Source organism: Leucopleurus acutus (genome assembly GCF_964270905.1).
Source record: "Leucopleurus acutus genome assembly, chromosome: 8".
NCBI lineage: Eukaryota > Metazoa > Chordata > Mammalia > Artiodactyla > Delphinidae > Leucopleurus > Leucopleurus acutus.
In genome coordinates this window covers 100,339,859-100,352,229 of record NC_139151.1, presented here as the reverse complement: position 1 = coordinate 100,352,229, position 12,371 = coordinate 100,339,859, and the positions used below count along the sequence as shown (strand labels likewise).

Below are 12,371 nucleotides of genomic sequence, written 5' to 3'. Positions count from 1 at the left end.
GATTTGCGTGAAAGAAGCCAAACACAAAAGAATACACTCTTTGTGACTGCATTTATATGAAATTCTAGAGAATGCAAATTTATGACAAAAACAGATCAGTGGATGCCTGGTGCTGGGGCTGGGAGGGGGGATTAACTGCAAAGTGGCAGGAAGGAATGTTTGGGGGTGATGGAAATTTATTTATTTATTTATTTTTATTTATTTATTTTTTGCAGTACGCAGGCCTCTCACTGTTGTGGCCTCTCCCGTTGCGGAGCACAGGCTCTGGACGCGCAGGCTCAGCGGCCATGGCTCACAGACCCAGCCGTTCTGCGACACGTGGGATCTTCCCGGACCGGGGCACGAACCCGTGTCCCCTGCATCGGCAGGCGGACTCTCTCAACCACTGAGCCACCAGGGAAGCCCCCGGGTGATGGAAATTTTAACATCTTGGTTGTACTGTGGTTACACAGGCATGTACATTTTTCAAAACTTAAAATGGGTACAGTTTATGGTATGCAGTAAAGAAAGGGCATGTGTGGGACTGGGGATCAGAGTAGCAAGCTGCCTTTGAGAAGGCAGAAGCGCTAGTGCAGCACATTACGGCTCTGGGCGTCTCCCAAGCAGGGCTACCGTTTGAGTTAGATGTGTCTGTGACTCTGGTAGGTGTAGGGCAGGCGCTGTGGCAGAGAAAACAGAAGGGGAGAGTGCTCCTGGGATTTGGTCTCAGCTCTGGAAGGGGGCAGGAACCCCACGTACTTCCCCTAGAGCAACAGCTCCTAGCAGTGGTGTACACAGAGGTCCAGGTGGAGCCTCTCAGGAGGGATGAACTGCAGCGGCCAGCGGGCTGAACCCAGAGCCCTTTGGCTGGTTACTACTCCTGGTCCCTGGCCGTTAACCCCTTGCACTGACAGCTGGGCTGTTCTAAAGACATTAACCCTATGGCTCTGACAACAGGAAGCTGAAGGGTGGATGATTAACGAGTGGGCCTTTGTGGGGTCAGGATGCGTGGAGGTGACATTTGGGTTTGCCTGCAAGAGCCTGAGGCAATCCTCACTGTCGTCCATGTCCTGGCTCATAAGGCACTGACACCCACTGGCCATCAGGGAGCTGATGCCCTAGCTTGGGTTCAATCCCTAGCAACTGACCCTTCAGTAGATACAGCAGATTGGATGCACGGAAAGAGTGGCCACCACAGAGCTCGGGTGGGATGGCATATTGCCACAGATGTCGGGTTGCCCTTGAAACACAGTGACTGGGTTAATGCGATCACAGCATGTCCTGTGTGTCCTAAACAATGCCTGTGGCAACTGCCAAAGGAGTCCGAGGCCACCCACCAGAGCTCCTAACTGGTCAGGGATTGGCAAACTGACTCTACTGGCCTCCTCCCTCTGAGAGAGGGCTCTAATGTTCCCTGGTTTGTGTGGTCTCCACATCTGGATTAACCCAAGCTTTCCCCTGTCCCCATGCAAACCAGGTCGCCGCTGTTAGGGGATTAGAGAAGCTAAGTACCATGTAGGGGTCCCTCATCAAATAGATGGTGACTGGGGTCACATTTCAAAGGCTGTGGATTGGGACACGCAAGACTGGGCAAGAGAATGGCACTGAATGTAGGTTCTATCTCCTCTGTAACCCACAAGCAGCAGGGCTGAGAGAAAGGAAAAATGGAATGTTAAAGCAGTGCCTTAAATTACTAACAGATAAAGCCACTGTGGCTGGGTGTACTAAAGTGCCGTCCAAGGCTTTCACACATCTGAATGATCAACGAGTAGGGCTGTTGCCCCATATCCCAGACTGGGGACCCCTACGGAAGCACCGATGCCAAAAAGGTACGTCAGGAAACAGCCGCTGCCCTGACTTTCACCATGGATCAACGTGCTACGGTGCCGAGAACACCAAACTGCATCACACCTGGGAAAGGAGATTATCTACTGGAATTTGCACTGGGACACTCTAACAGGATGGGTGAGGGGGAACTACTCAATCTCCACTGGGTTCCTGTTGTCCTGCCGCAAGCTGGGCCTGTTGAAACGCATTATACCTGGAATGGAATGCGCACCACGGGAAAAGAGAAGGTGAGGGTTCTGGTCTCATGTATCCTGCCACCAGTCCATCTCCTCAAGCCTGACAGCACTACCTCCCCTGGCTAACATGGATGGTATATAAAACCAGGTCAAATTCCTAAGGCTGCTGACCTCCCTCTCCTCAAGGCCAGGTGGGCATGTTCTGTTTCCCACTGGCATGATCTTTTGGCTGCTGTCTTTGAGTCCTCCATTGGCCTGCAGCACATGACAGCACACATAGAGCGTCCTACTAAATGCACTCACCAAGCCTTGAATGACAGCCGACAAAGCCTGTTCTTCCAGCACACTGAAACGTCTCTAATGAGACAAGCTCTCCTCCAAAACAGAAAGACCTTGGCCATTATTACTGCCTTGCAAAGAGGCAGCACCTAGGCCATTATCCAAACAGGATGTTGTGTGCTCACACCCGATGAGTCTGTTAATGTGTTGCCTTTATTCAATCATAGGACACAAGTGAACGCTCTTGAGTGATCTGGCTCCCCGCCTAGGGGACTTAGTAACAGTGGTCTGAATCATGAGGCTCTCAGTGGAGAAAGGTATCCGTGATCTGGGGAATTATTGTCTTAACCCGTGTTTTCTTCTGTATGTGCCTGATGCTGTGGCATCTGCCTGCAATGCAGCCAGACAGCCGCCAAATGAGCCACCCGTTATTGCCCGCTCAGGGCACGCTGCGGAAGAGAAAGTGTGTGAGACTGTAAGAGCCGGTCACGAGGGGTGGAGCGCTGGGGCAATCGGAGTCCCCTCACCCCTTCCTCTTTCCTTGGAGTGTGCTCTCCGCTTGTCTTCTTGCACCAGAAGCTGCCCAGGACACAGCCTTGAGATGTGGTGTTGAGACCATCTGGACGGTATATGTGACTGAGCCCAGATAAGGCCACTATATAAACTTTTAAGATTCTGGTGGGCATGGACAGGGGTCTATTTATCCTGCAAGGCAAGCCTCTTGTGTAAGTTCCCATGCTTATTAAACCTGCCACCTACCAATCTGGAGAGATCTGCCTTTTCCTGTGGTCTCTCCCTGCCCTCCCTGTATGGGGGACCGATTCAAATTACACCCTGAAGCTCCCAAGGTTGCCACCCAACAGTAGTCTACCCTTTTCCCCCACAAAAAGATGTAATTAAAAAAAGCCTCTTGGGGCTTCCCTGGTGGCGCAGTGGTTGAGAGTCCGCCTGCCGATGCAGGGGACGCGGGTTTGTGCCCCGGTCCGGGAAGATCCCACATGCCACGGAGCGGCTGGGCCCGTGAGCCATGGCCGCTGAGCCTGCGCGTCCGGAGCCTGTGCTCTGCAACGGGAGAGGCCACAACAGTGAGAGGCCCGCATACCGCAAAAAAACCCCACAAAAAACCAAAAAAAGCCTCTTGGTATGTGAATTCTAGAAAGCAGATTAAAGAAAAAAGGGGGAATAATGAATTTTAAAATTCTTTAGAGCAACTTGGTCAACAGGTAAAGAGAGAAAAACTAAATCTTTTCAGCATATTAGATTTTAGCATAAAGCTGACGAGACTCACTGACACTTTAGAGAGGTTCTATTTATCTGGGGGTAGAAGCTTAACCCGGTTTAGCATCAGTTACCAGTTGCAGTGCAAATTTACCTGCGTTGAACTCGGGATCATCTTCCAGGACGGTCACGGCTCCTTCCACAGCGTCAACTGCGCTCCCTCCCTCCTTGAGGATGTTGTAACCCACGGTGGCGGCTTTGACAATGCCCTGGCGTACCCGCTCCTTGCGGTCCTTGGAGATATTGCTGCCTCCGCCACCGTGGACCACGACGACGGCGGGGTTCATGGCGACGGATTCTAGGGATCAGAAGACGAAAGCGTCCTTTCAAGCGGGTCCAAGAGAACCGCACGGGGCTTAAGTCTCCCGTTGGGGACAAGGTCCAGTTTCTACGCAGGGAGGGGAAAGCCCTCAGAGTTTACAGCCTCAGGCAAATTCCTGAGACCCAGGGAGTACGGAGGACAGACGCGGCTGCGTTTGAACTTTGGAAGTAAAGCCCAGAGCGCCCGCCTCCGGCCCGGGGCACCTGCTCACTTCGAGGGGGCGGTGGGATGCTCTGCACCCCAGAGCCCGCGCCCCCTCCTCGCCCACTGACATCGGGCTTCCGTTTCCCTGGGGAACCCCGGTTCCTGTCCCGTGCTGGGCCCCCGGCCGGCATGGCATCTGGGGTCGCAGCTCCAGCCTTCCTCCCCGGCCCCACGTCGGGCCTCGGTTTCCCTGGGACTTGTCCCCGGCTCCCACCCCCACCGCGGGGCCAGGGGCGGCCTGAGGGCTGGATCTCGCCAGTGCCCTCCCGCCTCCAGTCCCCGGCACCGGGGAGTGTGCCTTTCGGGGTCTCGGGTGGCGACTCCCTCAGGGCCGTCGACTCACCGAGGACGCCGCAGGAGGCGGACGCCGGGGCTTCGGGCTTGGCCGAGCCTCCCGGTCGGCCTCGGAACCTGCACAGTCTACTCTCTCCAGTCGAAGCCGCTCTGGAAACCGCTGTGCCCGCAACCTCTCTGCCAGCAACGGCTCCGCGCCTGCGCACGAGGGCGGGGCAGAGCGCCGCGGAGAATTACCGTAAAGCCCCAACGCACCACCGCGGCGCAACCCCTCTGCCGGCTTCGCCACTGCGGATCCGACTCTCGCTGCCCGGCTCCTAGGACAGGGGCTATGCTGGCCTTCTGTGCACGCGAGCTTCCTAGTGGGATGCGGGGAACTCCTCCTCCTCCTCACGAGGCGGAGGGGTGGTGTTGATGGCGACATGCAAGAAGGGATGTGCCGCGGTTTTGTAACTGAAAACTGAAAAGCACCGCTGCACGCACTGAAGTCCTTCCTCTGCCCGAGATGTTTCGCAGACTTGCTAGTTATTCTCTTCCTTTTAATTGTGTCTCCCCGTAACGTTTGGTAAAGAACAGAAAGATAACCTCCGTAATCGGTCTGGTTCTGTGCCTGGGGTGCACTGAAGGGTCTGAAAACCCCTCCTCTGATTCTCAGGATCTCAGCTCTAAATTCCTTCAACCACAAGTGACCTAATTTTTTTGTGACAATTTTCCTCCTCTCTGCCCCAGAGCCTGAAAGGCTCTGAACCCCCTAGATGATTGATTGTATTCCCCCGGAGCTGCCCTAGATTACTGTTACCATAGTGACCTTCAAATAGAAGTTTGCACTTCTACCCAGTAAAACAACTGCAAGATACTAGGTTAGTGACATGAACCAAAGGATACATTATTCTGTTACGTAAAATAGCGGCAAAAACTCACGGGCATTTGAAGCTTTGAATTAGAAGAAATAAGCAGCGGGCATTGTGCAGAGAAAACTCAGTCCTTTTCTAGTCCTCCCTTTTCTCCGAGACCACAAGGCATCAGTAACCAAAGTTATCTCACTGGCTTTCTGACCGCTCTAACACAGCCCCACATCTGGTAATTGCTATTTATGAAATTTCCCCTAGACAGCTACTAAGCTATGAAAGTTCTCTCAACACTGGACTATTGTACACAAAAGGCACTCTAGAAGCATCTTCCTATCTCTTCTCCGGGTAGTCGAATGTGTGTGTCATATTCAAGCTGTGTTCACTGCAGCTACTTTGAATCCCAGCCTACATTACTCTATCACTGGGGTACCTCTTAGGGACCCAGTTTGACAGCGCAAGCCAGGGGATGCAGATAACTTCAACATCAGCCTCAGGTCAAGGCCATGGAAAGGAAGCCTGCTTCAGCCATAAATATGCTACACCATAATCTTGACCAGGAAACGTTCAGTTCATCCTGCTGTAATTGTTTGTTTGTTTGTTTGTTTGTTTTTGCGGTACGCGGGTCTCTCACTGTTGTGGCCTCTCCCGTTGCAGAGCACAGGCTCTGGACGCGCAGGCTCCGGACGCGCAGGCTCAGCGGCCATGGCTCACGAGCCCAGCCGCTCCGCGGCATGTGGGATCTTCCCGGACCGGGGCACAAACCCGTGTCCCCTGCATCGGCAGGCGGACTCTCAACCACTGCGCCATCAGGGAAGCACATCCTGCTATAATTGTAATTCACCTAAATTCACTTTTTGAGAAAAGAGGTTAAGGTTTCAGTATGATAGGACAACCTAACTCCCTAGTTGCTTTTCTTCCCCTTACATGGAGGGTTGACTGTACAAATAGTGAGCACTTTTGGCTCAAAATGTGGCATGGATCAAAGCATAACTTTATATGGTCAGTAAGACGCAGTCATACATGTAATGATTTCTTAAACTGGCCTCCCCAGGAAGATAAGCTGGCTGTGTCAATAAAAGTCTCAAGAGGTCTTAGAGGGAAACAAGGCACTGAGAGAAATATGGGTCCATTTCTCTTCCGCTGTGTCAGCTTTGAAAGAGAGGGACAGATAAACAATTGCTTCTGCTCTGATAGATAGGGTGGGGGAATTTTGTGAAAGATGTGGGCACTGGTCATGTCCTGGGGCTGAACAGTCAACATTAGATCCATCCTGGGGGATGGTGCCCCTAATCCTGAACCCTGACCCTGGGCCCCTCCCCGTGATGGGAAGGGTGATAGCCATATAACTGAGCCATGGTCTCAGATTTTATTGAGCATCAGAATCACTTGGAGATGAAATACAGATTGCTGGGCCCCACTCCAGCATTTCTGACTCAGTAGGTCTGGGGGTGGGAGACCCAAGAATTTGCATTTCTTTTTTTTTTTTCTGGTACGCGGGCCTCTCACTGTTGTGGCTTCTCCCGTTGCGGAGCACAGGCTCCGGACGCACAGGCTCAGTGGCCATGGCTCACGGGCCCAGCCGCTCCACGCATGTGGGATCTTCCCGGACCGGGGCACGAACCCGTGTCCCCTGCATCAGCAGGCGGACTCTCAACCACTGCGCCACCAGGGAAGCCCAAGAATTTGCATTTCTAATGAGTTCTTAGGTGATGCTGCTGTTGCTCCTCTGGGGGACCGCTCGTTGAGAGCCACTTATCTAGAAGGAGCTATTGAGATCTTGTCCTTTGAAAACTCATCCAAACCGACGTTTGTGACAGTCTTCTTCATGGGATCTAGAGTAGGGGATTAGGAGGTTGGGAAATTTGTGCCAGTTTTGGTTTTCCTTTTTCTCCATTCAAGTGTTCCATGAATGATGAATGAGCTTTTGTTTAAGTGCCCAGTGTTAGAGTGCTCGGTTTAGTCCATCTGGGAGGGTAGGCTGGGGGGGAATTGAAATAGGCTGGGAACGATTAAAATTAGGCCCCCCAAATAAATTTGCAGCACTGATAGCAGTTCTCAGTGAAGAGGCAGCTATTCCAAGAGGTGTCTATCAGCTAAGCTTCCTGCCACATCTTTCCCAGGGAAATTCCCAGTGCTGATTATAGCCCTTTGGTGGGCTTTTCTGTCCACAGACTAAGTGATGAGCATCTTACGGGCAGGAACCTTGACAGTTCTATTTGCAACACAAGGCCAGACCAGTGCCTGGCTCTCTGAAGATTTTCATAAATGTTTGTTGGATAAAGAACAAATGGTTCAGAAACTCAAAAAAGCAAATTCCCAGAAGTCTGGGGCAACAGCTCTTGGAAAGAATGAAACTGGAGTGGCCTGGATATTTGTGAGCTGATCAGTGAGCACAACTTATTGCTATGGGAGAAAAACCCTGGATTTCAGGTAGAGGTGCCTGGAATCCATTTTCCTGGCAGAGTCACATTGGTGCCTACCTGAGGGTTGTGGCTTAGAGGTAGTAACAGCCCCATGACGGGCACCATCTGGGCTGTTGTGTTCAGTGCTTTATGCTCTGGCACAGAGCCTGGTACACAGTAACTGCTTGCTTTTTTTTTTAACTTTAAAAAAATTTAATTTATTTTTTAATTTTTGGCTGTGTTGGGTCTTCGTTGCTGTGCGTGGGCTTTCTCTAGTTGCAGCGAGCGCGGGCTACTCTTCGTTGCAACGTGCGGGCTTCTCATTGCGGTAGCTTCTCTTGTTGTGGAGCACAGGCTCTAGGTGCACGAGCTTCAGTAGCTGTGGCTCGCGGGCTCTAGAGCGCAGGCTCAGTAGTTGTGGCGCACGGGCTTAGTTGCTCCGCGGCCTGTGGGATCTTCCGGGAACAGGGCTAACCCGTGTCCCCTGCATTGGCAGCCGTATTCTTAACCACTGCGCCACCAAGGAAGCCCTCAAAACGCTTATTAAATAAAAAATGGACCAACTTCATTCAGATGGGGGGGTTCAGCATCGGACACGGGTTGGGCTGAGGTTTGGGGGTCCTGAGGATACTGATGGATAGTAATTATAATTCAAAGCTCAACATCTGAATAAGAGAACATACTTATATAAGGAAAGATCCTTCTCTAGATTAATCAACCCTAAGAAGTCTAAGCTGGATACATTTTCAGCTGAAAAATACATTTTCAGGTAAGGGGTGTATTTGTTATAGACAAAGCATGGCAAAGTATAAAGGACAAAATAAAAATGGCTATAATTCTGCCACTTGGGGATACTCACAGTTAAAGTTTTTGGTATATTTCTCCCTTTCACTATTAAGATGCTCTATTTCTTACTTTTTCACCGCAGGTAGCATTATTTGTGAGCATTTCCATGCTAGTAAATGTTGTACTACTAGAAATAATACTTCAGGGAACATTTTGATACATAAGTCCTTATTTGCATTTTTTGATTAATCCTCTAAGAAAAATCCATAAAGTAGATTTTTTAGGTCAAAGGTTATGCATGATACATGTTGGAGGTGGAGCAGGAAATAAGTTATGTTTCAAGAGTATCGATGAATTATGACTTTCCTCCTACCAAGAGTTCACAAAAAATATGAGAATTGTTTCTAAAATAGTTTCGGAGAGCCACAGATTTTTAATGGAGTCGATCGCTCTGTTACTGCCTTGGACAGGATTCCAGTCATCAGTCCCTTTGAAATGTTTCCCTGCATAATAAGCACATAGCATGCAAATTTCTAAATCCAGAAAGGAAAGAGCAAATAAATAAGCTTCTAAAATGTGAGGCCCTTTAAGAAACCAAGTAAGCTACACAATGCTTCCTGGAATTAGGCAACTCTGCAAGGCAGGCTGGGTAAATTCTCAAGATGACAGGCCACTAAACTGTTTCTCTAGGGACAATAAGGGACCCTGCTTGGCACCCATTTTGGGAGAAGTGGAGAAAGCACACAGGCAGCCAGCCAAAAGCTTTAGTGCCTCATTGGAATTCATCTGGGGTCCGGTGGGCATCTGTCTTTGGACTGTTTTGTTCACTGTTTGTCCCTGTGCCTGGCAAGGAGCCACAACACCACACTGTAGGCTTCACAACCACACACTCTCCCCTGAATATGTTTCCCTAATTCCACTGGGCACAACCTGATGTAGCATTGTCTGTGCTGGGAGGTGCTTAGAGGAATATGAAAGCTCTCAAAAATCCAAGGTGACTGTAGGGAGATTATCAACTAGCTGTAGACACCGGACAGATTGTATTAGTCAGAGTTTCTGGTTGCATACATTGGTACCCATCTGGCTAGATGGGGCTTGTGAAATAAAAAATAATATATATATATATGTGTGTGTGTGTGTGTGTGTGTGTGTTCCTGACACAGAGCTCCTAAAACCCTTGTAAATCCCTAAGTGATAAGAACACTAGGAACATCTTTTGTTCTAATGAGGTGACTCTAGGTGGGCTCCTGGGTGAACCCTGGATGGGGGCTGCTCACCAGAAAGACCAAGCCGTGATTTGAAGTGTGGAATTTTCAGCCCCATCCATCATCCTCCAGAGAGGGGAGAGGGGTTGGAAATGGAGTTAATAACTGATCATGCCTACAAGAGGAAGCCTCCATAAAGTCCCAAGAGTATGGGGTTCAGTGAGCTTTCAAGTTGGTGAATACATCCACGTACTGGGAGAGTGGCGCACCCCAACTCCACAAGGACACAATCTGCTGCACTCGGGACCCCGCCCCACCCCCCAGACCTCGCCCTATGTACTCTTCATCTGTCTCTTCATCTATATCCTTTATCGTATCCTTTAATAAACTGGTAAATACATTTCCCTGAGTTCTATGAGCCACTCTAGCAAAGTAATTGAACCTTATGGCGGCGGGGGCGGGGGGAGGGTGTGTGGATCATGGGAACCCCTGATTTGTCCCCATGTTTGACAGAAGTTGTGGGTAACCTGGGGTCCTACACCTGCGATTGGCATTGGAAGTGGGGTGGGCGCAGTCTTGTGGGACTGAGCCCTTAACCTGTGGCATAGTGTCAGAACTGAGTTAAACTGTAGGACACCCAGCTGGTGTTGTGGAGAATGGCTTGGGGCAGGGACCATCCCTCCACACACACATCTGGTATAGAAGTATTGTGAAAGTGGTAATAGTATGAGAGCAAAGGAGACATACAGGAGCAAAGGACAGAAGGAGACATACAGAGCAAAGACTTGTAGGTTTTTCCAATACAGAGGTGCAAAAGGACTTATTAGAGAATATTAAGAACCTCTGGGATGCTCTAAATCCATGCAGATGGGAAAAATAACCAACCACGCGATGGGGCTTACTCTAGGCTCCAGAGAATATACCTTCACCAACTTGCTAGGCACCCTCATTAGCCACCTTCCCTTGGGACTGGACACCTGTCTCTCCAGCTCTGCTTCCCCCGGCCACCAGGGACCTTGGCTACTTGGCTACCGGAGCACATTCCCCCCGCCACTTCTTCACCCTGCTCATTTGTGAAGCCACAACTCACGTGGATGCATCTGGTTGGTGGAACCCAGGTCATGGGCCCCCACCTTAGCTGCAAGGAAGTCTAGGAATGCCCAGTTTGGAGTTTCTACTGTGGGAAGGCATGCTTCATATAAAAATATTGCCAAGGGCTTCCCTGGTGGCGCGGTGGTTGAGAGCCCGCCTGCCGATGCAGGGGACACGGGTTTGTGCCCTGCTCCGGGAAGATCCCACATGCCGCGGAGCGGCTGGACCCGTGAGCCATGGCCGCTGAGCCTGCGCGTCCGGAGCCTGTGCTCCGCAACGGAAGAGGCCACAACAGTGAGAGGCCCACGTACCGCAAAACAAAAAAAAAAATTGCCAAAATGTAGGGGGAATCTTGAAAAGATTGGGTAGCTGCAAATGACAAATATCCATTCTCCAATGAATGAAAACTACTGGGGCAAAAAAAAAGCAACACAGTCAAAGATCTTGTGGCATAAATTATTTGGGTATTAGAGGATTTCAGAGAAAGGAAAGGAACTTGTGAGCGGTGGTTTGGCACAGACAATCTTGAATTTGGTACAAAGGAAATAAAGGATTTGAATTGGAAGAGGAAACAGAAACAGAGGGCATTTCAGGTGGGAAATTCAGCTTGGGCAAAGGCATAGAGAAGGAGGGGGCTGTATAATTTGTTGTCCAAACCAGCACACTTGAGGGTAAAAGTGTAACCGAGCAGGACCCTATGAGGCCTTCCCAGGACAGATCCCCCCATGTCCTGTGCCTGCCTTTTGTTTTCATAAAAACTTTAGATTCCTAGGTCTTCCCGAGTTCCAAAGAATAGATTTAATCAAAGTGTGAAAATGCAGAAACAAAAGAAAACATTCAAGCAAGACAAAAAAATAATAGTTTAACCATTAAACAAAGTCAACGACCTTTAGCTCCTCCTCAAGGGCTAAGATAATATTCTGAGCCATGTCCTTTGAGCTGTTTTGCAGATACTGAAACCCCCACCAGGTGGAAGAAGTTAACTGTATGCTGACCATGAACATGTGGATCCCAGACTGGTTGGAACCAGAAGGTTGATGATGTTGACTCCTGATTGCCTCACCACCAACCAATCAGAAGAATGTCCACGGGCTGATTGTGTACCCTGCAACCCTTTCCCTCACCCAGTCTTTAAAAACCTTTCTCTGAAAGCCATTGGATAGTTCAGGCCTTTTGAGTGTTAGCTGCCTGGACTCCTTGCTTGGCGCCCTGCAATAAACCTTACACTTTCCTTCACCACAACCCAGTGTCAGTAGATTGGCTTTACTGCAAGTGGATGAGTGGACCCAAGTTTTGTTTGCTAACAAAGTGAAGCACTCTAAAAAATTATACTGGGACAGGGCTTCCCTGGTGGCGCAGTGGTTGAGAGTCCACCTGCCGATTCAGGGGACACGGGTTCGTGCCCCGGTCCGGGAGGATCCCACATGCCGTGGAGCGGCTGGGCCCGTGAGCCATGGCCGCTGAGCCTGCGCATCCGGAGCCTGTGCTCCGCAACGGGAGAGGCCACAACAGTGAGAGGCCTGTGTATCGCAAAAAAAAAAAAAAGGGGGGAACAAGCCAGAAGGAGCAGAACAATAACAAAGTATAAAGAATAAAATAAAATTCGAAAAATAAAAGATTAGAAAAAATATATATAAATGAATCAGCAACAACAA

The 12,371-nt window shown here is 50.1% G+C and overlaps 1 protein-coding gene across 1 annotated transcript in view; it reads right to left on the bottom strand.

Moving 5' to 3' along the window:
- Positions 1-12,371, bottom strand: part of ASRGL1 (asparaginase and isoaspartyl peptidase 1) — a 29,935-nt gene that overhangs the window by 16,747 nt on the left and 817 nt on the right. Inside the window, exons 2-3 of the mRNA XM_082844952.1 lie at positions 4,430-4,578; positions 3,655-3,858 (exon numbers count right to left, since the gene is read on the bottom strand). Of these exons, the coding sequence (XP_082701078.1) occupies positions 3,655-3,847 (193 nt within the window). The 5' untranslated portion in view covers positions 3,848-3,858; positions 4,430-4,578. The remainder of the gene's footprint in view (positions 1-3,654; positions 3,859-4,429; positions 4,579-12,371) is intronic.